This window comes from Herpailurus yagouaroundi, unplaced genomic scaffold, assembly GCF_014898765.1.
Source record: "Herpailurus yagouaroundi ecotype Mexico unplaced genomic scaffold, PumYag 100, whole genome shotgun sequence".
Taxonomy (NCBI): domain Eukaryota; kingdom Metazoa; phylum Chordata; class Mammalia; order Carnivora; family Felidae; genus Herpailurus; species Herpailurus yagouaroundi.
The window spans coordinates 14,612,633-14,639,842 of record NW_024412391.1 but is presented as its reverse complement, the minus strand read 5'-3'; the positions used below and the strand labels follow the sequence as shown (position 1 = coordinate 14,639,842).

The window sequence follows — 27,210 nt, the reverse complement described above, 5'->3', positions numbered from 1 at the left end:
TCCTTCCTTCCTTCCTTCCTTCCTTCCTTCCTTCCTTCCTTCCTTCCCTAGATTCCAACAGACGAAAATGAAAGCAGGCCTTCCTGTCCTTCATTTTGGCTCCTGTGATGGTTAATTTTATGTGTCAAGCTGGCTGGGCCTAGGCATCCAGTTATGTGGTCAGACGTTATTCTGGAAGTTTCTGTGAATTGTTTTAGATGAGATTAACACTTGAATCGGTGGGCTTTGAGTAAAGTGAATTGCCCTCCATAAGGCAGGTGGGCTTCCTCCACAGGGCTGAAGGCCTGAAGACAAGAAAGGACTGACCTCCTGTGAGCAAGAAGGAATGCTGCCAGCAGAAGGCCTTTGGACTTGAACTGCAGGGTGGGTTCTTCGCCGTGTCTCCAGCCTGCCAGCCGGCCTTGCAGACATTGGACTTGCCAGCCCCCTTGCTATAGACTGAATGGTTGGGTCCCACCAAAATTACCATGTTGAAATCCTAGCCCCCAATGCGATGGGATTTGGAGGTGGGTTCTATGTCAAATAAAAGGCCATGAAGGTGGAGACCCATGAATGGAATCAGTGCCCTTGTCAAAGGGACCCCAGAGAGCTCTCCTGTTCCTTCTGCCATGTGAGGACACACTAAGAAGGCATCACCGATGAACCAGGAAGCGATCTTCACCAGACCCAAACCTGTCAGCACTTTGATCTTGGACTTCCCAGACTCCAGAGCTGTGAGAAAGAAATCTCTGCTCTTCATAAGCCATGCAGTCCATGGTATCACGTCATAGCAGGCCAAACGGACTAAGACTCCATAATCACGCGAGCCATTCCTTAAAACAAACCTCTCTCTCTGTGCACATTCTATTGGTTCTCTTTCTCTGGAGAACCCTGACTAATACATTCCCCATCTTGGTTGCTTAACACCTGGAAAGGTCTAGGGAAAGGGTGGATGGGGGTGGGGTGGGGAGGTGAGAGAACTTCAGTCTGAGAAGCAGTGGATGGAAGTGTCTGGAATGAGGGGCCAGGCCAGGGGTGATGATGAAAGGCAGGAGGAGGTGTTTGGGGCTGGATTTACTTAGGACAGTGACAGGGGTGGCTTAAAATGTCTTTGTCCCCTTCTGAGCTGTTCTTAGACAGGTGTCCCTGCTTTGCCAGGGGCTAGCTGGCATCGGGAGGGGGAAGGAAGTCTTGGCCCAATGCCCTCCTATGGGGGTTGCGGGGGCGGGGGGTGGGGAGGGGGATGAAAGGAGAATGCTTGGCTATCTTGCCCCTGTCCAGAGCATGGGTCTGAGTCCTCTCCGTGCCTATGTGTTATGTCCCTTTGGCATAAATTAATTTTTGATAGTAATCACACCTTACATTTGTAAATTGCTTTTAGGCGTTTCAAGCACCATCACCTACATGATGCGGAAAAACTCTCCTTGGGGGCACGAGGCTGAGGTGAATCATGTGGAAAAAGCATCTGGATCTCTGAGGAGGCCCCATTTCCTTGTTATGCAATGTGGCTTTGGGAGAAAGAAGGCCAGAGCTTTGGGGGCGGCTCCAAGCCCTGGATCTCATAGAAAAAAGGACCTTCCTCGGAAAAGCACCCACCACAGGGGGCCTTTATGAGGAGTCCAGCAAGAGGCTCCTCCCCCAGGGAGATGGGGCCCTGAGGCTCAAACCGCCTGAGGTCCCCACTTCTTTGGCTTTCCCCCTTGTCTGTCCCTGCTATCGGAGGCCTCATCCCTCCAGGGTAGCTCCTGGGTCCTTCCCAGCAGCAGCTCCCACGGGAGAGGTGCCCTCTTTGTTGTCTTGGGGCCTGAAATGTAGGCAGCCGTGGTGGGCAGTGAGTCACAGGAGACCCCGCCCCTGCTGGGAAGCAGCCTGTTGCTTGAGAATGTGCACCCGGGGGGCAGTCTTGGCTGCTTTGCTGCAAGGTCCTTCCGCCTTGGGGGGGTGGGAGGAGCCACAGGTGCTCTGAGGCTGCCACTTTCGCTCCAAATGGTTCACCGCGATGGCTGCCGGATGCTTTATATCTTTTCATTAATGCTCTGCTTTGCCCGGCATTTGCATCTCCAGGCCTTTTAGGGGAGCAATTTTCTAAGGCTAAGAAGCGGCCCCTTCCCCTCCCAAGCTGGGGCGGGGGGCAGTGCAGATTCCAGGGAGGGAGAGAGATCCTGAACCGTGAAACTGGATTTCTCCCTCCAGGAAATCAAGCAGGTGCAGAAGGTGTGGCCCCTGAATCTGCTTCCGGACGCTGCCCCCTGAGCTTGGGGTGGAGAGGACATTGGAGAACGTTGGCTCCCGCCCTTCCTGAAATCTACTAAGTGTTTGAACCACCACAGGAGGTAGTGTTCTTTACCACCCATCTGCCCTGTTCTGGTAAGGAAGAGAGGAGTTCCGGAGCAAAAACTCTGTCTCGGTGCTTCAGGTGGAGGCTTACGAAGCCACCTGCTGCTCTCCCTCCCGGGGAGTCACCCCTTCCCAAGCGTGAGAAGCAACAGTCCTATATGCACCTGCTCACAGGAGCTCTTCCTGTGTTCTAACACCACCTTTCTGAACTCACCTTCTGGCGTGAAGGTTCTTACAACAGCTCCTCCTCTTGGCCCCATGATGTCAGGGTCACCCTCCCGCCCACTGTGCAGATAAGGACACCGAGAAGCACAGATAAGCTCTCTGACGCGGCTTCCGTAAATCAACAAAAGGAGTGGTGGGTGCTACCTGGCATCCCGGGTGAACCCAACTCTCCCCAAGAAACCCATTATGGAGCCACCCACTTAGGTGTTTGGGGGTGGGGAACACGGGAGTTGGTTTCCCTCCCACTGGTCCTGTAGCAGCCCCTTCCCTACGTCAGACTGTGGGATCTTCACGGCAGCAGAGTCACCCGCATGCAGACACACGTGCTCACTCCGACTGGAGTGCCCAGTGCCCTGGGACGCACGCGTGGACACGCTTGCACACACGTCACCACCACCGACTCTCTGCCGTGAGAGCAGCACGCACACAGACACCTCTCAAGGGAAGGGGACCATGTGCTCGCCCAATGTCTCTCCCTGGGTGTCAGAGCCCTGGGCGTGGGGCAGAACACATCCCGCTGAGAGCTAAGCAAGAGGAGGTGGGGTTAAACGAAGCAGAAAGGGTTGAGGTGAGTGAGCGGAACTTCCTGACCCTGAGTCTTCAGGCACAGCAGGAGATGAAAATTCCCTTTGGATTTTAGAAAATAGCATAGATGCCCATCTGTGTTGGGTGGCTTAACTGAAGGCAGCTTAGAGGCCAGATGGATGGAATAGGGGCCCCTGGAGGCCCTCCTATCCCCACGTTGCCACAAATCTCCAGACATAAGCACATACACATAAACGCCTTTCTCTCCATGCCCGGGATCAACAGACACACAGCACTTCCTTACTGGTGTTATTCTCATGATCCACAGTAACAACAGCCAGTACTAACTGAGTGGGTTCTACGGGCCAGGCACTCCATTAAGAGGCTTTTACAAGCACCATCTAATTTCTTTCTTACAGTGAGGTGGGCACTGTTATTATCTCCATTTTACAGGTAAAGACACTAAGATACAGAAAGGTTAAGTGACTTGACCAAGGTCACACAGCTACAACTTAGCAGCGTCAGGACTCCAATCCGGGTGTGAGAATGAGCCACGAGGCCAAACTGCCTCTCTTCAGTCCTGGCCCCTTTGGAGCCTGGAGCTCCCCACTAGGGTCTCCCCAGGACAATATCTCATTCAACACCCAGGCGAGCCGTAACTGGATCTCAGTACAGCTGGCCCTAACTGGCATGCCCTTGTTTATGTAGGCTATGCGATCTATTCATGGAACATTCAAATAAAATGTCATCCGGCTCCCCAGCAGGCTGTCACCTCTCATATTCCTCTCTTCTTTTTCTGCATCCTCCATCACTGACCCAGATCCCTCCTGCCTTAGGTAGTCAGCAAAAACAACACGAACAGAACAGAGGGGAAGGGAAGGGCCCGGGGGGGGGGGGGGGGGAATGACGGGGGTGGCGGGAGCTTGGACCACACAGACTCAGCTTGCGTCCCCTTCACTGCCGATGGGACACCAGAGGCAGTGGGGCTGCCAGCAGGTGGCAGTCCCCTGTGTGCCTATTACTCACTGAGCAGACACGGAGGGGTGCCTGCCCCCTGCCTCCTGGCCCCCCTGGTCTGTAGGAGGTGCTTCTGACCAGTCCCAGGACAGTCCTGGGTGGGCAGCCTACTCACCCAGGTCCATGTCTGCAGCCTTGGGCCGGTGGGAGCAGGGCACATTCTTGAAGATGGCATCCAGAATCTTCTCCTTGACCTGAGTAATGGTGTCGCAGTTGAGGATCTTTACTGGGACCTCGGGGCTGTTGGCATTGTCTGGGTTGACACAGCTCAGCACCTGGGGAAGGGGGAGCAGAGGCGCATGGGGGAGGGCAGCAGGAAGAGCTGAGTCCCAGGGGCATCCTCAGACCACCACACACACCCCCACTCGCTCTCTCTCCCACGTACACGGCACTGTGTCAGCAGCACACCCAGCCCGTTGCCCTCTGAACCCTCCCCTTCCACGTGTGTGGGTCCATCCTCCCGGTCACTCCCTCTCAATGTACACGCACTCATGCGAATCTGGCTCCTTGCTCAAGAGATTTCATAAGCTTCGATTTTTGTGACGGTCTCGGGCTGACTGGAGGTTGGAGAATCTATAAGAAGCTTAATGGGCTCTTTAAAAATAAGAAGGTGCAGGTTCAAACCACTTGAGATCCCTTCCTGGCTCTGAACCCACAAACTTGTGTTAAGGGAAAGTGGTCACCCTGGCCCAGGGCCTCAAAGTCTCCTTCTGGAACTAGTCAGAAAAAGTCAGGCTCTTCTTAAAGCACCAAGCTGTATTTTTTTTTCCTTTAAAAAGTTCTGGGCTCTTTCCCAAGGCTTCTCTTTCCTTGCTGTTCTCAGAGAGGACTCTGTCTACGTGGATGGGGCTGTGCAGGATGCTGGGCGGGGGGACGCGGCCACAGTGGGGTGGGGTGGGGTGGGTGCCACGGGGCGCGGGTGGACTAGGCGGCCTGGCACGCCGGGCTCCCATACCCTCCCTCTGCCCCTGCCGCCTGAGCCCCCTATGCCCCCTCCCTGATGTTTCCCTGCACCCCTGCCACCTCGGATCTCAGATGTCACATGTCTGCAGACTCAGACGACAGCTTCCTCCCCCACCCCCTTCTGCTCCATGTGGCTGCAATCAGAACCCTGGCCCCTGGACGCCTGCCTTTTATTAGCAGCCAGACTGCTGTGAGCTCAAACAGGAACATGCTTCTTCCATTAAGAAGGAAAAAAAAACCCTCCTAAATCTATAAATCCAGATTCTCACCCTCAACGTGTCCTAAAATGAAAACAATGGTGGAAGGAATTCTGGACCATGGGTCCCTTCTGAGCCCTCTCCCAGCCCTTCGCTCTAAAGCTTTCCCGGACCCTCGATGTCCCCTGCATGGCTGGGCACAGCCTGCCACCTGGTGCTGCCCTGGCTGCCCCTGCCGTCCTGTGCTCTGGACTCAGCCTCCTCCTCCAGGAGCAACGCAGCCTTTTCTGGGTTTCCTCCCACTAGAACCTCAAGGCAGAGGCTGCCCCACCCCAGAGTATGCCCTTCTGACGTTTCTACTTGCCCCAGGGGTTCATGGTGGCCCTAGGAGAACCCCGTGGGATGCATCGGGGCATCTGGAGAAGAAGAGGAAGTACTGAGGGACAGGGCTGCCTGGCCACCGGCCAAGCCACAGCTCCACCCAGAACACCGATTCCTTATGCCCCTTGGCTAGTTTCTGAGCAAACTGACTGAGGTTTTTTCCCTGCTAACTCAGTACTTCTGGTGTTTTAATGTGAATAGGATCATTCAGGGGTTTTGTTAGAATGCAGATTCTGACTCAGGAGGTCTGGGGTGGGGCCTGCAATTCTGCACTGTGGCAGGGAAGCATCCAGTGGTCTAGCACCTAGCAAGCTCCCGAGTGAGCACCCAGCACCTAGCAGTCTCCTGGGTGATGCAATAGCCACTCCCAGCAGCAGGGCCCTAGAACACGCAAGCCCAAGCAAGTTCTAGTATCCAGCTAATTAATCACTCAATACCTCTGAGGGCACCTAACTAGAACGTGATGCAGCCCCGAGCCTCTCAGCACCTGTCTCCTTTGTGGTACCCCTCCTGCCCAGGACAAGGACAGCAGCAGTTGGCCCAAACTGCCCAGGGCTCTTCCGGCACTGCTGAATCCCACGACTTCCCCTCTTTTTATCTGACCCCTTCATCTCGGTGGCTCCGGCCCCGGGCAGCCCTGTCTGCGGCTGTCTTGTCTCGTAGGCTTGCTTCCTTTTCCTTCTCGCCAGCCAGGGGCTGTTCCCCTTCTGCCTGTTGGGAGTTCCTTTCATAGGCCTGCGGTAGCAGCCTGTCTCCCTGCAGCCCTTTCTTCCCCCGGCAAAACAATTGCAATTTCCTCCCCCTTTCCACACGGCGCCTCTTCCCCAGGTCTCTCCACTTGATGGCTGCGCTCCCCTGACCTACTCCTAGTTCCTGACATCGTCTGAAACCAGGCTGGCGTGTGAACAGTAGCCGGGGCCTCTGGAAGGAAGGATGCTGCGATCTGGGGACAGAGCATCACTGCAGCTCACGGTGCTGGATTCAGTATTGGGGAACCACGGATGGGATGGGAAAGGAAGGGGTCGGGGGAGATCAGGCAGGAGACATTTCAATGGTACTTCTAGCTCATTAAAAAATCTATTGGGGTCTCTATTTTGGGAAGGTTTCCCCCCCTGCCCCTTCTCATTTTAATCAGAGCCTCTAACTCTCTCCTCTGAAGCAGAATGTGACTCAAGGAAGCCAAGCCTTCGGTCACACGCTGCTCCTCTGAAGTTCCCCCAGTGGAGCCCATCCCAGCAGGTCTGTCAAGATGCCCACTGGGTGCCTCCCCGCCTCGCCGGCCCTCTGAAGATGGAGGGGGACAAGTGCATCATTCCCAGCCAGAAGGGACGGTCTCCCCACTGGCCATGGGGTCTGGGATTCGCCCTGGGCTCACTGCTCCTGCCCGACTCTGCCCTGTGCCGGCCCAGCCTGCATGGGTCTCATCTCCCCGTAAGTGCATTTAAATCCTTTTGTCTGTCCACAGGTCTTGAGGCCATCCATGCTTCACCTGCAGCGCTTATCTGTGATCTTACGTTCTACCTCCTTCTTTTCACACCCCTCCCCTTTCCTAGAGGAGGCTGGGTGGGAGATCATACCTCCATACACAAGAGCCCAGAGCTGTGTGAATGCCCGCCCTGCTGGGAGGGACAGTGGCAGCCTGCTGGACAGGCATGGCAGGAAAGAGTGGGCTCCCTGCCCTGTGCTGCTCACCACACCCCATCCTCTGGACAACTTGGGGAGGTATGCACGGTTGTTATCCCTGGGTAAATCAGTTCTAGTGTTATCCTCCATTTTTTTTTTCCAGATAAAGAAACCCAAACTCAGAGAGATTGAGGGATCTGCCCCAAATCAGCCAGCTGGTCAGAAGCAGAGTCAGGGCTCTAATCCAGACCTCATGCTCCTACATGCTGAGCTCGGCTGCCTCCTAGGGTGACAGCTCCTATTAGAAGAGGGGGTCTAACCTTGACAGAGGGAATCCCTACATTCCCTGGACAAGTGCCTTAATCACTAGGCTATCCCGGCCTTGTGGTCTATAGCTCGGGTCATGGGCGTATTTGCACTTAGACTGTAGGCAGAGCTGGGCTTCTGAAACATAAGGAACTCTTTCCGGTTTCCTCTCCTTTGGCCTCCACCTGCTCTGCATGGAACCTTCGCTCTCCACGCTGGGATTCCTGATGAGGAGTTTGTTCTGGGGAATCAGCTAGCCAGCTGTTGGCAAGGGCTTGGGACCCCACGTTCAGTGCACTGGCCCGGAACCACACTAGTCTTTGCTGAAGTGTGGCTGAGCTGTGCCTGAGCAACTGGCCCCCAAATCCAGCTGCCCTGGTGTGGCGGTAACTGAGGGAGTCTGGGGGTGACGGGCACAGGTGGGACGTTTGGCTGGGCCCGTGCGGCAGGTAAGGACAGATGGCTCGCCAGCACCTCAGCCGTCCCCTCTGCTGGGCAGGGGCTGTGCAGGACCAGAGCCCCCTGTCCAGGGGCACGGGCAGTGCCGTGAGGCCGGCTTACCAGGGTTTTGTAGTCGATCTGTTGGCGGATAAGCTTGTCCTCACTCAGGGAGTAGCGGGCCTCTCCTGTGATGGCATCGATGGGCCCCTTCTCCATCTGCTGCTTGATGGCACAGAACAGCGAGAAGAGGGGCTCCCCGGCGCACTCCTGGACACAGAGAAGAGCCGTGCTGGGCGGACGCCGGACCAGCCCCCCGGAGCCCGTTTCTCTGGACAGGGCCGCTCTCCACTCCTCTGTCTCGTTTCTCTCCTGCTCCCCGTCCTCCTCTCTGGTGCCAACTCCCCCTTCAGATGGGCGTTTCTCTCAGCTCTCTCGACCACCTGTCTTCTCCTGTCCGCCCCCTCCTCTTCACCTCCCCTGCCTCCTGTCCCTTCTCTGTTCCTCCTCCCCACCCCACCCCACCCCTGCCCATCATGAGACAGCGGTCAGTCCCTGGTGGTGCCAAAGCCTTAGAAAACAGGTAATGATGGGAGGGGAACGGATTTTCTATCTCCCAGCCACACGGGCAGCGTGCCTTGCAAGGTACCAGCCTGGAACCCTTATGGGCCTGGGGCTGGGGGAGGTAGGACGGGAGGAAGAGGGAAAGCAAGGAAATAAGGGGTGAAATGTTTTGGGCTCACAAGGGGAACTTGGCTTTAGGGCTCACGCAGGATGCTCTCATTGCTCTGGAGAAAGCAGCCTGGGGGACAGGGGATGGTACCGCTCATGCAAGGGCTGACAGAGGCTCTGTCTCCTGAGATGGTCAGGAGTCTGCCGCCTCGGGGCCAGTGACAGTGCTGAGGGGGACCGCATTTCTCGGTGGGGTTCTACGAGCCAGGCCGTGGGTAATGTGGGCTTGGGGGCATGCAGACTCTGGTAGGGGGGTACCCCCAGAGATACCCCCACATCCAATCATACCTTGAGGAACTTGTAGAGCAGAAAAGTGAACCAATTGGTCAACATCTTCTCAGCCACCGACTCAGTCCTGTCACCAGTCACCAAGGGAACCGATGGAGCGAGACAAAGACAGAAGCAGCTGGTCAGACCCCCAAGGACTGGGAAGGCAAGGGAACAACTCCACACTGATTCTGCTGCTTGCGGCTTTTGGGCCCCATCTTGAGGTGCTAAAGAACGTTTGGATTCCACAGCCTCCTAGACACCCCGTAATGATAGGACAAGCTTTGCCCGCGAAGCCAGGAGATGACATTCTGGTGCCAGGCTCCCTGGTGCATGTTTGGAGGGAACGCGCTAGACCAGCTGTCCGTCGGCACTTTCCGCGAGGAGGAAAACACTGTCCTGTCCGGCGTGGTAGCCCCCTGCCTGCCACACGTGTCCACTCAGCACTCGAAATGCAGCTAGTGCATCTGAAGAGCCGACTTTTACATTTTCTTGACCTGTGGTCAATTTACATTTGAATGGTCACGTGTAGCTTGTAGCTGCAACCTCAGACAGTGCAAGCGTAGAGGACTTTATAATTTCCTATGGGTGGGGAAGAGAAGAATAAGAAACCCGGGGAGATACTAATTTGGCAGGGGATAGAAGGAAGGCAGCGGGAGAAGCGGGTCGTGGGACAAAAACCAGATGGATTACACTGACCCCATCCCCTAAAGCTAAAGACTCCTAGAGCTAATACCTAGCTCATCCCAAGAGATGCCAAAATTGTCCTGTTTCAGATTACTTTGGAACTTCCCCCGGAACCTCGCTAGTGTTTCATTTGCAACGGCAGGAAGTGCCTTCTTGAGTCTAGCTCGCACCCTTTGTGCTGCTACCCAAGTCCCTTTCTTTTACTTTGGAAGGGGAGGACACTGCGGCCTTGTCATGGCCCCAAGACACTTCTGGTTGCACCCGTTTGGAGGAAACAAACTCCGTTCGAACTTGCGCTAAGCTTGTGGCCTCCTCCACGGAGACACGGGCCCGTTCGGGTATGTGTGGCTAGGCTTTGAAAGTTGCACTTGGCAGAAGATATGGATAAGTACGATCCTGAGGCAGCTGCCAGCACACAAATGAAAGTAAGAAGAGAAGAGCAAGACTGCTGAAATGAGGGGCCCAGCCAAGGGCAAGGAAAAGAAAGGGAGACGGAGGAGGGCAGGAGGAGAGAGGGCATCTGGTGGGGGAGCGAGTGGAAAACAAGAGGTGGAGACGCACGGATACAGAGCGAGGCCACGCGGGGAAATTGTCGGTGGGAGCTCTGGCAGGCAGTGGCAACCCTAGAATTATGCCGGTGGGTGGCTGCGTGGTGGAAGTAAAACACAAATCAAAATGATCTACCTTGCTGTTTCCAAAGCTGTCTGATTGCTCCGAACTGTAGCAACCTTTTGCAGCTGTGCAGGCGAATGCCCACGGCACCAGGAAAAAAGCCTGAAGGAGACACTTCTGGAAGCCAAATGTAGCCACTGGACCAAGCAGGGGGCCCTGCCTCAGACCCAGACACCCAGGACGGAGGCAGAGGACAGGCAGAGGCAGACGGCCCCTGGGGCGGTCCAGGCAGAGGGCTGGATGCAAAGGCCTGATGCGGGAGTTTTCCAGCTTTGTCCACAGAAAGGCTAAAGACACCGCGCTAACAGCCTAGGGGGGAAATGGCCTTCCAGCAGGAGGAACACGTGAAAGGCGGCATGGATGGAGTCAGAGAACCTCTATTTGCCATAAAGCCGAAGCCACAGGATATGGCTTCTGCGGTCACATGTGACCATTCAGGTCTCCACAGTGTCAAGGATGAGGCGTCCAGCAGTGTGCCGTGGTGCACCTGGACCCGTGCAGAGTCCCCAGCCGGTGCCAGGAAACACCTGGTGCATTGCATCAGGCAAGGGGCCACTGAAGGGCTTTCATTCGAACACAGGCCAGACCGGTGCTTCTCGGGTTTCGCTGTGCCTTCAGATCACCTAGGGTTCGCGTTAGAATACAGATTTTGATCCAGGAGGCTGTGGGCTGGGCCCTGAGATTCTGTGTTACTGAGAAGCTCCCAGTGGCTTCGCTGCTGTGGTGCTCACAGCAGTGAGAGGGGCCAGGGCCAAAGTTTCCAATCTTTTTTAACGTCTACTTATTTATTTTGAGAGAGACAGAGAGAGAGAGAGAGAGAGAGAGAGAGCGAGAGAGCAGGGGAGACACAGAGAGAGGAGAGAAAATCCCAAGCAGGCTCCGCACTGCTCTCGCTGAGCCCGACGCAGGGCTCCAACTCATGAGCCATGAGCTCATGACCTGAACCAAAATCAAGAGTCGGACACTTGGCCGACTGAGCCACCCAGGCGCCCCTAAAGTTTCCAGTCTTAAGATGGTGAGGATGGTCCCCAGAGAGGCCCTGGGGTATCTCTCCTAACTCATGTTCTGATTTAGATAAGGCCGGGGGCTGGGCGAGTGACCTCTGAAGATTCCACGAGAGAAGAACTCCGGTAGAAAGGGCTGTAACCAGGGAAGGGTAAGGGTGGAGAGAGAAGAAGGCAGAGCGGAATTAGAGGGTGAAAGAGAAGCAGCAGGGCAAGTGGACGGGCCGGGGTGGACGGGTTCTTCCAAAAGGACATGGGGTGCGCCCTGGTCTCTGGGCAGGTTGGTTCCTAAGCTTGGCGGGACTTGGCTGCTCCTCCTGGGAGCTCTGTCCCGTCTCCCCAGAAGGCACGAGATCCAGGCCAAGCGGGCTGGGCTGGGCAGGGGCCCTCTCCGACCTCCGCCCCCTGCCGCCCGCCCGGCCCGGCCCTCACCTCCTGAGCAGCAGCTTGGGGTGGTTCTTGCTCTCCAGGTTCTTGTCGATGAGGTCGGCCAGCAGCTGCTTCAGCACGTCGGTCGCATACTCCAGCTTGCTCTGCAGCACCGTCATGATGAGCGAGGCCACGTTGCCGCGGTCGCGCATGGAAAAGCTTCGCTGGGACTCCAGGGTGCGGATGAAGGACAGCAGGAACACCTTGTTGTTGATGAGCTGGGCAAAGAGCTTCAGGCCCTTCTCCACGCGCTCCTGCCGGTAGCCCGGGACCTGCGGAGGAGCCCCCGGGGGAGTCCTGACTGCCGACCGCCAACGTGACCGCCAACGTGAGGCGGAGGCCAGCCAGGCCCAGGGGCCTCCCCACGGGGTGGGTGCCGCACGCTGTGGACCCTGCCCTCATCTGGCCCCGGGCACCGTGCCAGCTATTTCCTTAACCCACGTGCGGCTCACTGCCTCTTGTTTGGAGGTGAATCAGTGAGGCACAGAGAGAAGGCACCCTGAGTGATAATGGCCATGCTGGGATCTGAGTCCGCTGCTGAGCGCGAGCTCGTCCCTGACAGCAGCACAGGGCGGGTGGGGGGCCCTGCGCCAGGGCGCATGAGCATTACGGACAGCCCCCGGGGGCCTCCCGGAGGGGTCGTCACACCTGAGCCTCCACCTGTCCTCATGCTGACCCTTCTCTGGCCACGAGGATCCCGTTGACAGACCAGTGGCCTCAGAGTCAGGACTTCCAGGGTCCACACAGGCTCTGACTCCGCCACCCCGTGGGACCTCTGGCAGGTCCCGCAACTTCTCTGGGGCCCCAAGGTGATTCGCCTAAAGAAAGAAGATTAAGCCCCACAGACCCTAGCATCTGATGTTTTCTCGGAGACTCCTCTGAGACCCTGCCGCACCCAGGGAAACAGGAGGAAGACGGGGAAGGAGGTTTCATCTTCCAGCCTGCGTCCTCTGTCCACCGGCAGAGGCCGGCAGGGGGGGCAGGGTCTACCCAGCTCACACCAGCCAGCCACTGGGCGAGGAGGCATGGAGAACTGGAGAACGCATCTCTGAGATGCACCAGGCGGGCCCCACAGCTCTGCATGTCAGGGCCCCAGACTGGAATCAGCCGGGTGCCCGGCAACAGCGAGCGGCTCCAGGAAGTGCAGATATTCGCCCAGCGGGAAGCCACACGGCCACACGGCCACGGCAGTGAAGGGCTTTCTACCACTCACGGTAGCACGGATGCATCTTGCAGACAATGGAATGAAAAAAAGTCAGGAAGAAGAGGGCATACCGTGTAGTACCATTTACATAAAGATTCATTAAAAAACAACGGTGGCAGGAAAATGGTTATTCTCGGGGGTGGCGGTGACTGGAAGGGGGCACTCAGGGACGTTTGTGGCGGGCCGGTAGGGTTCAGCTTCCTGATCTGCGTGCTGGCCTGCTGGCTGTGTTCACTCAGGGAAAATGCACTGGGCTGTGTCCCGACAACGTGTGCCTTGCTCTGTAGGTGTTCTTTCATTATAGCAAGAAGGTTGCTTAACAAATAAAGCGCAGCCTCTGCCCTCAAGGTGAAGCCCTCGGAGAACAGAGCAGGGCACCCGTGTCGTGGAGTGGGGTGCGGGAGGAGCAGGGACATTCAAACAAGGTGCCGTGTGGAGGGTTGTGCCCCCTCTCCCCCCCCCCCCCCCCCCCGCGGGGGTCTTGGAGAAGGAGCGTCTTGTGGGCAGCAGTGAAGCCAGCAGTTTCGGGGAGGGTCAAGCTTGGGTTCACTGTCACAGCCATAGACTAGTCGGGGACCCTGAGAAGGCTCCATTCCTCCAACAGCGAAACGGAGGTACTCCAGCTAATGCGTCTGTAGTCCGTACTTTGCTGAGCACGGCTCTACATGCTTGAGAAATGTTGACCCATTTATTCCACATGACCCCCTATGAGCTGGGTACCGTTAATATCCCAGGGCCTCGTGACAGTGAGGAACTTTCCCGGGATCCCAAGACACAGGAGTATCAGAGCCGGGACGGCACCCAGGCAGCCAGCACTGCATCCTGCCATCTCGGGGGGCTGGCGTGAGCCCTGAAGAAGAAGGTGCGTGAAAACCTTGGCAATGCAGGGCCTGACACACAGTCACCTTTCCCGAATGGTAGCAACTTCATCCCACTCTAGTCCAGAAGTTTTAAACTGGGGAAGATTCAGGCAGCAGAGAAACCCTGTGTGCCCAAGGTCCAAGGAGGTGGCAGGCACAGAGCTGGAATGTTCACGCCGCTCACTGCCTGAGCTCCCCTGTGTCCCAGGCTCGAGACGAGGCCCTGGAGGAGGCAGAGACGGGGCAGGCCCCTGCCTGTCCTTGGATGGTCAGCAGGAGGCCCCTCCAGAAGGCCATGTGGGAAGGCGGTACTCAGGAGAGAGATGGGAACTCGCCAGAGCCGGGGCCCCGCTTGTCCCAGCTCTTGGCCCAGCTGCCCTTGGCAAACTCCTCATTCCCCAAGGTGGGCCCGATCTCGGCTGGCATCCTGCCCGGATCCCTGGTTCCCCTCTCCACAGGGGCTGACAAGGGAAAAAGACAAGGGTATGAGACAGCCTCACCTTGCCGTCAGCCTGGCCTCAATCTACCCAGCCGTCTGTGTCCCGCCGACCTCCCTCCTTGCCCTGTGACGGCCTCCAACACATGAGTGCATGTTTTACCTCCTCTGTCCTTCAATCCCCACCCACCGCTCCCCTGTCCCGCCCCGCCGAAGCAATATGCCCACAACTCGTTCTACTGCTGATAGATAGTGCCACTTTCGAGGCACCCAGCACGTGCAATGCATGGTGCTGGCACACTGCGATCATGGCTCCATCTAAGCCTTTAAGGACCTTGCAAGGGTGAGGGTGTCCTCTTAACCGCCTCTCAGAGAAGGTACCGCAGGCTTCCTAAGGCCAGCCAGCTGGTGCGGGATGGTGCTGGACTTCCAAACCCAAGCTTGTTTGGCTCCCGAGTCCCCATCCATCTGCCCGTCCTTCACCACACCTAGTCCTCCCCCTGGGCCTAGGAGGTGACCGAGAGACAGCCCTGAGTCTCCCCTGCAGCCTCCCACGCAGGGCCTCCTGGCAACTCAGGTTGGCCATCGAGGGCAGGGGAGCCACGTCCGGGTCTGGCACCAGGAGGAAGAGGGCACAGGGCTGGCCAGAGGGCAGGTCTGGGGAGAGGGCATGCTCTGGACTTCTTGCCTTGGCTGCACACGCCTCCGGGGCACCAAGGACTGAGGCCCTTGGGGAGGAAGGGTTAGCAAAGCCAGCTGTGGGGTGAACCCCGTCAGCAGCATGGGTTTTGGAATCAGAAAGACTCACTGACTCACACATGGAGGAAAGCCCTGTCACCTCTGGGCTCTATTGCCTCGTCTGTAAAATGAGAATATGAGTGCCCATGTCATAATGTTTTATGAGCATTAAATAAGATAATGTATGTAAAGTGCTTGGCACACACAGTGTGCACTTAACGGCAGTTTTATTACCTGCCTCTCCTCTTCCACTGGCTGCTTTTCACCCATCCCTCTTGCCCAGGAGTTTCTAAGACATCGAATACATCAGCCCAGTGTCTGGGGGGTGGAGAAGGTAGGAATTTTCTCCCCACTTGATGAAGGGGGCGATAGAGGTGAAGTGTCTCGGTGAAGAAGAGTATTCAGCACAATTCCCCTTTGTAACTTGCCACCTCCCCCCAACCAGCTCCCTAAGCAAATGTCACTCTGAAACAAGACTTTCTTTATTCACCAGATGGTTCGACAGTTTAGTTGAAGCTTGTGAGTTAAAAACCGGAGAGTAAATTTTAATTGTAACCCAACAGGTTAGAGTTTAGGAGACAAGGATAGGTTGAAAATGGGGTGTGTGGTTACTGTTTGTTGTCTTTAAAGGATTGGTGTGTCCCCAGTGCCTGGGCAGCCCCCTAACCACATGCCATCCCTTCACCCAGGGCTAAGTCCAGGACAGATAGAGCCGGAGGATAACTCCTCCTTCACACACATCTACCGCTCATGCCCAATCAGTGGGCACCGATTCCAGTGGCTGGAAAGGTCAGGAAACATCGCTTTAGATTATCAGTGGCTTCCCTGGGAATATTTCCATACTAGGAAAGCCAACAGGGAGAAACTATTTCGGTGGCAAGGCGGGGCTGGAAGCAAATCAGAATAATCCGGGCAGGATCCCAGGGTCTTGCCTAGGATGCCGGATCTCATATGGCCCCAGGCTAATGTGGGATGGTAAAAGTTGACTTCTGTCAATTAATTAGTGAGTTTAACAGAAATGAAGAGTCGTATGTTCTGAGCACATACCCAAAAGACCAGGGGCGGGAGCTCCAGCAGGTACTTGTATACCCACGTTCTTAGCTGCATTATTCACAACAGACAAAAGGTGGAAGTGACCCTTGTGTCTACTGACAGATGGACGGATAAACAAAATGTGGTCTACACACACAACGGACTATTGTTCAGCCTTAAAAAGAAAAGAAATTCTACCACATGCTACAATATGGATGAACCTTGAAAACATTCCGCTAAATGAAATAAACCGGTCCCCAAAGGACAAATCCTGTGTGTTTCCACTTACACGAGGGACGCTGAGCAGTCAAGTTCATAGAGACAGAAAATCGAATGGGGGTTTCTGAGGGAGGGCAAATGGGAAGTTAGTGTTTAGTGGGGAAAATGAAAACATCCTGGAGATGGATGGTGGGGATGGCTGGACCACAGTGGGAACGTACTTAATGGCCCCGAACATGTAAAAAATGGTTGAAATAGCAAACTTCATGTTATGCTTATTTTACCACCACTCAAACAAAGAAGAGCCACGTGCCCTGTGTGAAGCAGAGTGTACGTGACAGTGAGCTGTCCTGTGTGGGCTCCCACTCAGGAAGTTGGTGCAGGTGGCTGTAACTCCTTCGTGAGCAGGAGGGTGGGAGCTGCGAGTCTGTCCTCATGATAAAGGCAAAGAAGAGAGAAGACTCAGGTTGGAGGGGAAACTTGAATGTGCCAGATGAGGAATAAGGCCGTGGTAGGGTGTGATGTGATTTATACTGGGGCCGTCGGAACCGCCCCGGGGGGGGGCAGGGTATCTACCCAGAGAGCATCTCAGGTGGTTACAGCCCGGCAGGGCAGCTAGGGACTCCAACAACTTTCAGCGAGAGGCTTGGTACAGTTAGGAAGGGCAATGAGAGGGAATCATTTGTATTCTGGTCCTGGTACACAGGGCTGCTGTAGACAGTGAAGCAGGTTGTGCACTGAACAACCCCAAAGGTGCTGCATATGAATGATGCCATCTGGAGCACTGCAGTGTTCAACCTGCACAACTGCCCATGCGTTCCTGTAGGAGAAGGAGCCCTATAACTCTCCTGCCACCACCTCGGGCAGTCCTTGGGAACGTACTGCCCTAGTCTGTATGTTAAACTCGTGCCAAGCCAGGCTTGAGAGTCTGAGAATCCCTGGAGATGCAAATGCATGTGGAAAGTGCGTACTCTTCCATGGACTAACACCCTAGTCGTTTGAAGCAGGTGAAAAATGAGGCTGGAAAAAGTATAAATGTAAGAGAAAAGTGAATGAGAATGAGAGAGGGGCATAGGCGTGAAGAGTGAGACCAAGGCAGAGGACAGATATCGTATGATTTCACTCATATGCAGAATTTAAGAAACACAATAGATGAACATAAGGGAAGGGAAGCAAAAATAAGATAAACACAGAGAGGGAGACAAACAATAAGAAATACAGAGAACACACTGAGGGCGGCTGGTGGGGTGTTGGGTGGGGGGAGGGCTCAATGGCGATGGGCATTAAGGAGGGCGCTTGTTGGGATGAGCACTGAGTGTTGTATATAAGTAATGAATCACTAAATTCTATTCCTGAAATCATCATTACACTACATGTTAACTAACTTGGATTAAAAAAAAAAAAAGAATCAGATGCTCAACCAACTAAGCCACCCAGGCGCCCCCAAATGATATTTTTAAACAATTATTTGTTAACTTACCAGAGCCATATGTCAACTATAATACTTTATTTTGCTAGATCTAAGACCTACATCCTTTTAAAATGTCAACTCATAGGCATGGTGCTTTAATTTCATAAACAATTGTGGATTTTATATGTCTTAGGCTATAGAGTGACTTCTTTCATTCACCAAATTGGTGCCACCTGGTGTTCTGGTATTAACGTCTATAAAATAAACACGGTTATTGCTCGAATGCAGCCTGTGTGGGGGGAGGGGGTTACAGAGATATGAACTGTAAACAAGTAAACACATTAATAAACAAGATAATATTCATTTAGAAAGAAGGGTGAGACCAAGAAAAGGAAGAGCGTATCATGATATAGCCGATGTTTTCATTTGTTTATACGACACACCTGTATACCTTATACGTGTCCACACAAGAGCAGACGTGCACACGGAGCAGAGGTGCGTTATCAGTGAGGACACAGAGCCTACCACCTACGGCCTTTGGAAGTGCCTCTTGGTATCTATCCACTGAGGAGCCGAGCGGACCCTCCTCCAGACAGAAGTGACTGTGCCCTCATTATAGCAGTGTGCACACGTGCACACACACACACACACACTGGCACACAATTTATTCAACAATTATGGAGAAATGCATATGGGCCCCAAAGTCCCTGGGGACTTGCTGTGTTTTCTGTAGAGACGCACAGCGTCTCCACCCCCTCGAACAACCGTGTAGATGTTCCCGCAGGGGTTGGTACCTGCAAACCCGTGCAACCCCCGAGCGAGGCGTCTGTTGTTATGTTATGCACGACATAAGTCTTGGAATTAGCCTTAATCTCTACTGTTGCTTTGCCTGGAGAGTTTTGATCCGTCCTAATAAGTATCCAGAGCCCGAAGGCACGACAGTGATGTGCAAAGACTCATCATTGGGAGCACAGACCCTGAAGTCTAACTGTAGGACTCAAATCCTGGTGCCACCCCCTCCCAGCTGCGTGGCCCCGGAGTTCTCTGTGCCTTTAGTTTTGCTGCCTCTCAAAGAAGCGCGACTTCTTCCGACTGCTTGTGAGATAGTAAATCCGCACACACGTATGAAGTACTTACAACTGGACCGGGAACTTAGTCGGCAGCCTGCTAACAGCGATTATGCCTTATGATTATTATTTTGCCCTGGTTTCCTCATTTATATTTTTCACTTTTCTCTGGTATTTATCTTGATAAGTCATCCGAAATCCCTTTCGGAACAAAGCACAGTATGAATATATGCATAAGCCAGATACTATGCTAGACAGGAAGAGATAAAATGTTCAAAAGATGAGGTCCTGCTGGTACAAAAGACAGTTATATTCTTATCATTCACGCTTCCACCCCCCCTTCCCAGCACATTACTTCTTTTTTCCACATGTATTTATTGAGCACCAACTATGTGGTGAAATCCCTTACATCATGGGAGTTTCCTAAACAGGAGTCCGTGAGCTCGTTACATTAGCTGCCAGATGTGTTGTTTTTGTGTATATGTACAGTTTTTCTTCAACTTCCATTCAATTCTCAAGGGCTCCATGACCCCTAGAACCCAAATCTACTCCCATCTCTGCTCAGATGGCTCCCTGGCTCGGCCCCATTTCCTCCTGAGGGACGGGCTGGCTGCCGTTGACAAGCGGGGGGTAGGGGGAAGCCTTGGGCAAGTCACATCCCCTCCCTGGCCTCAGCTTTCTCACCTCCCGATGAGGTGGCTGCATTTGCAGGTCACCGACACCTTTCTCTGCACTAGCACCTTGATGGGGAAGGCTTGGTTACGGGTCCTACTTCTCACCTCGAGGTCTCGGAGCACAGGATGGTCTTCAATCCCTGGGAACAGCACCCGCATGGTGTACGTTCTGTAATCCAGGAAGGGGATCCCAGCTCCGTCCAGGTCACTGGTCAGCTCATGGATGTCCGTCTGCAGCTCGGCAAAAGCTGGTACAAAGGGAAGCCCGTGAGACTGCTGGCTGGGGTGGGCCTCGAGTCTGAGGCTCAGAACCCTCACCCAGGCCTTTAGGAGACACGGGCAATAGGCTGCAGGTGTGCAGGAATAACGTGGGATGTTTTAAGTAGCTGGGGTGAATGATATAGGAAGGAGAGATAGAATGTGTCACAAGGAGGCTTGTCCTGGGCCAAATCCCTTCCAAAGCATGGGTGGGGGTGGCTGTCCACAGATTTGTCCTGCTGCTGGGGCCTGAATGGTTTTGGTTTACAGAATATGCGGGGGGGTAGGGGGCCCCCCCCCGCCGGGGGGGGGGCGGGGAGAGGTTCCAGTGGTGGAGGGTCTATTCCTAATTCTGCGTTTTATAGTGGGCTTTCTTATAAAAGTGAAAAACAATTTCTTCTGCAGTCCTAGTTCTGGGCCACGCAGCTCACTGGAGCCTTCACACCACAAACCACCCAATGGGGCCAAGACGAAGGCTCTGCCACATTACTGTATTCCTTCTGGATAGATATGCAGGGTGTATCTTTGTCTTTCCTTCCTCAAGGTGATGCCACTCCATGGTGAATTATGGTCTGCATGTGGGCACTGCTGTCTGTGGAGGCAGCTCAGGCCTCCAGATGGTCATGGAGCTGCAAGATGCCCTTCCTTCCTGCCCCCAAGGAAGTCTAGCACACGGCCCAGGTGGTCACACAGCGCCAAAGCTGCGGCCACACTCTGTCCTGAGCACAGCCCTCCTCCCAGGCCACCCTCTGCCCCGGGATGGCCGTCAGAAATGTCCCCCTGCTCCGTCTTCCTCCAGGGCACACGCACACGTACTTGCGTGCATGCATGCGTGAGACACACGCACGTTCACACACAACCAGCATGGATTAACACAGCCAGTGGGCACTGATGAAACGATACTTCTTACGATTTCCATAAACACAAGAATGGGAAAACAGTATTCTGTGGGCTCTACTGATCACACGACACAAACACAACACGGCTGCCCCAGGCACTGTGGACGGGGGCCCCACTGCACCCCACAGTGCCAACTTGGGCCCACGGACCTTGGGTCTCCAGGCCTCGAGGCTTCTCATTTGCTTCTCATTTGACAGAATCGTGAGGACCCCACCCGGGCCCCTGGAGAGGCTGCTCCAGACCTCCCCTGCACTGCTCTCCGTCCGCACCCCTGGTCACACTGACACGGGGGGGGGGGGGGGCCCTGCCAAGGCGAACGACTCCGAAAGCAGAGCAACCATAACGCCTCCAAGTAGAACTCACACCAGTGTGTGTGCACACGTGTGCAGGAGGAGGACTCGGTAAGACGTCTGGCACGTGCTGTCACCGAAAGCACTGGTGAACATTCATGTATGTCCTGAGTGAGGCACGCGTGTGTGTTTGTGGGAATGTGTGCAATGTGTGCGTGGGCATTAGTGAGTGTCTGTGTGTGAGTGCGTGAGTGACCGTCTGGGTGTGTGTGTGTGTCAGTGAGTTGCTGTGGCCGTGTAAGCACGTGTGTGTGTGTTTATGTCTCAAGAGGCCAGGCCAGCGCAGGGCCTGGGTTTGCATGTGGGTGACGTCCCGGCTTACTCTCAAGTCTTTGGGGAGTCACCTTCCCTGAACCCAAGCTGCCCCTTACATGTTCCAGAGCCAGCTCTGGGCACCCCCGACGAATACTTCCATGGCGAATCTCCGTGTACTTTGCTCTACACCTCTCTCGTCTCACTCACGCAGGAGAGCTCTCTCCCGAGCCAGAAGCCAAGGCCCTCTCCTGGCACCTCCGCTGACCCTCTTCGGCTGGACTCCCTGACTGCTAATTCCTCCTTCTCCAGAACTTTCTGAGAGGAACCTGGCTTCACATTCCCCTCTCTGCCCGCTCCCTGTTGGGGGTGCTCAGCTGGCGGAGAGGAGAGGGAGGGGGGTGGTTTTTTAATCTGTCTGTAGCTTTCCTTCAAGTCACTAAGCGCCTCCAACATTCAAAGCCTCGTGCCTGCCACACATAAAAGAGATTCTAATCACTACACCTAATTAGAGGGAAGAGTACATTGCGGAGAAAAAAATTAAGCAGCGTAAATATAATAAAAGGCAGTAATTAACAGTCCCACAAGGCAGATGCCAGTGTTGACAGCTAAGGATGTACTGAGGGGACGGGATGGACCCACTTCCCCATCAGAGGGAGCTGCGGCTTCCCTAGTAGGGATGGGAGAGCCCCAGGTACAGGCCGGATTGGCTCGGAGAATAAATCCACGGCAAAGAATCCACTCAGACCCTCCCAGGGTGACTCACGAAATGATATCATGATATCTGGCAGGCGACAAGAGTCTGACTCCTAAATTTCCTTCTTGGATTTAGCGCAGCTCATTTCACATCATGGCGGTGTTGGTAATTTTTAAACATACAGGCTGGGAAACCCTCTTCCTTCTACATCTCAAATCAGCCCTACAGCCGTACCTTCCCCCTCAAGGAAGGGAGCTGCAGGTTGCTGAATGTGTCATGTCAAGACACCCCAAGGTGTCCCCAACAGGAGAGCATAAAACCCCAGCGGCCAGGATTCTGAGCTGGAAACTGCTCTCACGGAGCTTAGGATGATCCCAGCCTGACCTGGGGAAAGAGGGGAAGGGGGCATCTGGAGGGAGGGGAGGGCGGCCTCGCCCGGGAAGGGGTGGGTCTGCTGGGATAAGGGATCTGTCTGGATACAGGCTCGGAGAGCAGAGTTAGACACCCGGCCCCCAGTGCGGCCTGCAGGTGCCCAGCCCCCTGCCCTGTGTGAGGCGCACGCGCACAGACTTGGGGCGGGGGGCGGGGGGATGGTCCCCGGTCCTCCAGTACCTTCTTTGCACTCCAGGGCCACACGCGACTCCAGGTTGTCCATTTGCATCTGCAGCCGCTTCAGCGTGAGGTCACTTTCGCGGGACTTGCGTTTGTAGGCGATGAGGACGGCTACGATGAAGATGACCAGGAGGCCGCCTGCCACGGCGATGCTGACGATGGCGGGCAGGCTGAGCGGGCTGTCCGGGGCCACATACACCATCCCCGGGGAGTACTCCATGCCACCGACTCGGGCCTGGGGGCACAGCACGCGAGAGGAAGCTGGGAGCGGGCACGGAGCACCCCGGGGAAGCAGCCCCGGGGCAGGATGAAGGAAAGGGCTCGAGGGAGGAAAACCGCCGTGGGTTGGAACAGAGGAGAGGGTGTGTGGGGGCCTGGGGATGGGTCCGGATGGCTCAGAGCAGGCCACCCCCGCAGACGGGAAGCTGCAAATTCCCTCAGCCGGGACTAATGTCGTCCGTCTTCCTAAGGAAACAGCCCACGACTGGGACCTAAAGAAGTCTGACACGTCTTCAATGACCGCTCCCTGAGATTCATCCCATCATAAGGATTGGAAGACTGAGGCAGAGCATATTATGGCCCTCCTGGGGCCAACAACGGTGCTCTCCTGGAAGGGTCTCTAGCCTGTAACAGGCCATGCAGCACATCCCTAGAGCTGTTTTGCATGGCCTTTATTGTAGCACCAGCGTCAGGAAAGAATGACAATGCACAAGAAGGAGGTGGGAAGCATGACAGAGAGAAGGAACAAGGGGTGATGGGTGGCCACGAAGGAAGTTCTGAGCGGGCCAGAATCGCCTCCCGGAAAGCCCTGGCAGCCCAGCATGGAGCCAGTCCGCTCACACTCTCGCATCCCTAAGTGCCCGCCCCATCCAGATCGGGGCCCCGTCGGCCTCACCATCACTTTGTGCCTGCCGATGAGGTTGGGGGACTCGCAGAGCAGCTGCACATCCGACACCGTCACCGTGCACGGCTTCTCCCCAACCAGCACCGTGTAGTTCAGCTTCACATTACCCCCAGCCACCGGTGGGATCAGGTTCTTGCCCTGGAGGGACAGGAGAGCCTCGGTTCCCGCCCCAGAGTCAGCATCATAGCTCCTGGCTGGCTGCCACGTCTCCCACCCAGAGGTCCCATCCTGCTGGCGAGCTGGTGGAGAGGCCACCTTCCACAACAAGTCCAAAAGCTTTGTGGCACATACACTGCCATTCCCCTTTCCTCGGTGGGGAGTCAGTGATCGGGGCACTCTTTTGAGCTCATCCGAGTGCAGCCTCAGAATCCCTCTCAACACAGAGCTACAGTCAATCGGTACCAATTGATTGAAATTGTCACAGGAGTTAAAATTAATTTGCTACCCATGCTCCAAAGAAACCCTATGCTGTGGTTTGCAAAGGGCTACACGGGAGGAAGCAGTGTGCGCCTTTGACCTCCCAGGTCCTGGACTCGGGGGACACAGGAAGCCTGGGAGGCAGATGGCCAGGATGGGTCCAGCTGCCCCGATCAGGTCTCTACGGCCTGTAAAGAGAGTTCGCCTCCCAATACAAACTCGGAGGCAGTGTTTTCCACGCTCTGGACTATGACACAACCTCTGCTAGGGACGGCGGTCATGAAATTGGGCCAGAGCCCATGACTTCTGGCCTTTCTCTGGCACTTGAAAAGCATCCCCATTCCATGCAGCAGCCTCCCGGCTTCCCACCCCCCGCCCACCACCTCACTCTACCTTCAGGATGATGGGAGTGCCAGGCTTGAGCTCCAGGACTCCTGAGGGCCCGAAGGCCTCAAACACGGGGTTGGGATAGTAGGTGAAGTTGGTCTTGTTGAGGATTAGCAGGGACTGGACGTTGTCCAGGATGAAGCCAAACTCCTCAGGCCTCTCGGTCAGGTCAGACTGGTGGTCGGGCCCCAGAGCGAGGGCCGGAGCCTGGCAGGTCATCTCAGTGGCGTTCAGGACCTCACAGAGCTGGAGGAGCCAGAAAGGGGGACTTATGCAGCGCCTGAACCCATAGAGCCCCAACACACCCACCAGGGTCCCCCCAGTGCCATCAAACAGCATGGCGCTGACCTGGGCTGCCACCCCTCCGCAGCCACGACCACACAACCTGGGCACTCAAGCAGTAGACTCTGCAGTGACATCTAGATCTGCTTTGTCCACAGCGGGTGTGGCAGTGACTAGGGGATCTCTAAGCTAAGGGGCAGCACCGGAGGTCTGAAAGGTGGAGGAATGAGGATATGAAACCCCAGAACCCCCAGAAGTGACTGCTCTTCCGTGCCTGTACCCCAAGGTATGAAAATGCCCTCATGTCTGCTCCCTCATCCCATCGTCCCAGTGCTCCAGGGTGTCTGGGTCCCATCAGGACATGTTGAGTGGTGCTCATGCTCCTTGCCCGTGTTCCCTGCCCACCCTGGACTCACATTGATGTGCTCCTTCCCTCCATGCTTGGCACGGATCTGGGGATTCTGTATGAGGTCCAGGTGAGTCCCCCATACGGCGATGGGTGTGTTTCCACTGCCCGGGGAAGAAAGGAGGAGGCGTGTCAACACGGGGATAGGAATAGCAAAGGCACTTGAAGATGATGATGATGATCAATCAGGCTGAGCTCTGACATTAAAGACAATGATAGCCAGGAGGCGTGATAATGTTCACAGGGACAATGATGACAAACTGACTGAATAATGATAAGGATGAGCTCTCAGCAGCCAAGGGGACGACAGTGATAACCAGATGTCTGCGGCTGTCCAGCACTGGGCTCATCGAGAGCTTGGACACCCGTGGAGGCTCTGAAGCCTCCTGACTGGAGCCAGATGTTTCTCCGCAGCCCCTGGTGTGTCTGCCCCAGCCCTCACCGATCTCAGGGAGATTTTCACACTAGCCTTGGCCTAATGAGAGCCTTGCTCCAAGAGGCCCCCCACCAGACCCTCCAGGGTCTGAGCACTGTCTCCTCCCCAGAAATTACTACAATTTCATCTGCAACAGTTACAAGCTTGGCAAATAAAGAATCTCTGTCACCCACATTCATTTCTACCTCTCTATGCATCTGCTCATCTCTGCACTCCCAGTTATTCCCTGGCTTCCTCTCACCCTCCACCTGGGCCCCGCCCCGCTCCCTCTCCCTCCCCCCCCCCCTCCCCCCCCCAACACGTGCACACACACACAAGCATGCGCCTACATACACGTGCACATGCATGCTGGGAGATTCCTGTAAAACCCAGACAGGCTCTTCTGCCCATGGCGGTGTTCCACAACGGGATTCTGCTATCTGGCCATCTCCCAATCTTCTCCATCACCAATTCAACACGCGTTTACCAACGGACCCGCCCCCCCCCCCCATCACTGATCCTTAGTAGCCCAGACTCTTGGGAGCAGTCTGAAGCCTCACTCTGCAGAGCCCCACCCCATCGGAGAATTTGTTCACTGCAGCAAAACCTCTAGGGCCGGCTGGCAGGCCCCAAACCTCCAACCTCCCTCTTGTTATGAACGTGACTCAGGGTCCACTACTGAGCGCCAGGAAGGACAACACCTCTACTTCTGTGACAATGACATGAGGAAGAGCTGAATTAACCCAGACTGTGAATTCCTTAGGGAGCTGTAGAGTTTGTCTAGGCAAAGGGCTACACCAACTTCCTAGATTCCCGGGGCCTCGGGGGGCAAAACCCAGAATAGCTTTCTACAATTTCCCCCCTCTTTGTGCCTCATAATCATCTACTTTAAAATCACGGCTAAAGCTTATAAAGTTTGGGTCTTAGGAGGTAACTGCTGAGGACAACCACATCCGATCTCAGCAAAGGCTGCCTTTCATGGCTGTAAGGCGGGGGGTGGCAAACTTTTCTGGAAAGGGCCAGAGAGTAAATATTTTAGGCTTCCCAGGCCATATGGTCTGTTGCAATTACTCATCTCTGCTGTTGTGTTGAGAAAGCAGCTACAGACAAAACATATATGAATGAGCATGGCTGTGTTCCAATAAAACTTTATTTATAAAAGGAGGCAGATGGCCAGATCTGGCCCCCAGGTTGGAGTTTGCTCAACCCCAGTTTAAAAGATTGTTCTCTGTACTGGACTTGTCCTTGACCCCCGCTTCAGCCAGGGAGACCACATCTCTATGCGTTCCCCCTTTCCCTGATGCCAGATGTCCTGTAGAACTGAAGCCCATGGTGCGGAGGGCTAAGGACTGGGTGAGGGGCAGTGGGAGAGAGCTGGGCCAGGCACTGCACTGTGCGTATGCGTTCTGCTTACCCCTCCCAGTGCCCCAGGAGGGAGCTGATGGAGGAGAAACCATGAGCCCAGAGAAGTCAAGTAACCTTTAAGGTGATTGGTTATTTTGGCTGGTTAGAAGCAGAGCTGGGCTGAGCCCACTCCTTCTGACCCCAGGGCCTGTTCCATTCCACCTCAGCCCCTGACCCAGCAGTTTCCCAATGGTCAGCAGGGCCCTTGGTGTCAGGATGCCCTTAGCATCGCCTTCCCATTACAATGTATCCCCCAGGGACTGGAACAGCGCTCCCTCCCTGAAGGGAGATGCCACACTCCACAGCCCCACCAAGCAGGGACTGGGAGGGTGGGTCCCTAGGGATCCTGGAGTTTCCAAAGCCCCCTGGGAATCTCTCCAGAGGGGAGGCCGGGAAGTTACGCAGCTGGTACAAGTCAGCTTGCGAATGGCTGAGTGAGAGGTGGCCTTAGAGGGTGTTGCTGTAACAGCACATACCTGGCTCCCTCCTAGGACATGCGCTCT

At 55.2% G+C, this 27,210-nt stretch overlaps 1 protein-coding gene across 1 annotated transcript in view; it reads right to left on the bottom strand.

The window, feature by feature from the left end:
* PLXNA4 (plexin A4) overlaps positions 1–27,210 on the bottom strand; it is a 440,680-nt gene that overhangs the window by 31,467 nt on the left and 382,003 nt on the right. The window contains exons 17-25 of the mRNA XM_040471931.1: positions 24,899–24,992; positions 24,207–24,446; positions 23,388–23,534; positions 22,493–22,727; positions 19,529–19,671; positions 11,786–12,054; positions 9,012–9,078; positions 8,115–8,261; positions 4,199–4,358 (exon numbers count right to left, since the gene is read on the bottom strand). Coding sequence (XP_040327865.1) covers positions 4,199–4,358; positions 8,115–8,261; positions 9,012–9,078; positions 11,786–12,054; positions 19,529–19,671; positions 22,493–22,727; positions 23,388–23,534; positions 24,207–24,446; positions 24,899–24,992 — 1,502 coding nt within the window. The remainder of the gene's footprint in view (positions 1–4,198; positions 4,359–8,114; positions 8,262–9,011; positions 9,079–11,785; positions 12,055–19,528; positions 19,672–22,492; positions 22,728–23,387; positions 23,535–24,206; positions 24,447–24,898; positions 24,993–27,210) is intronic.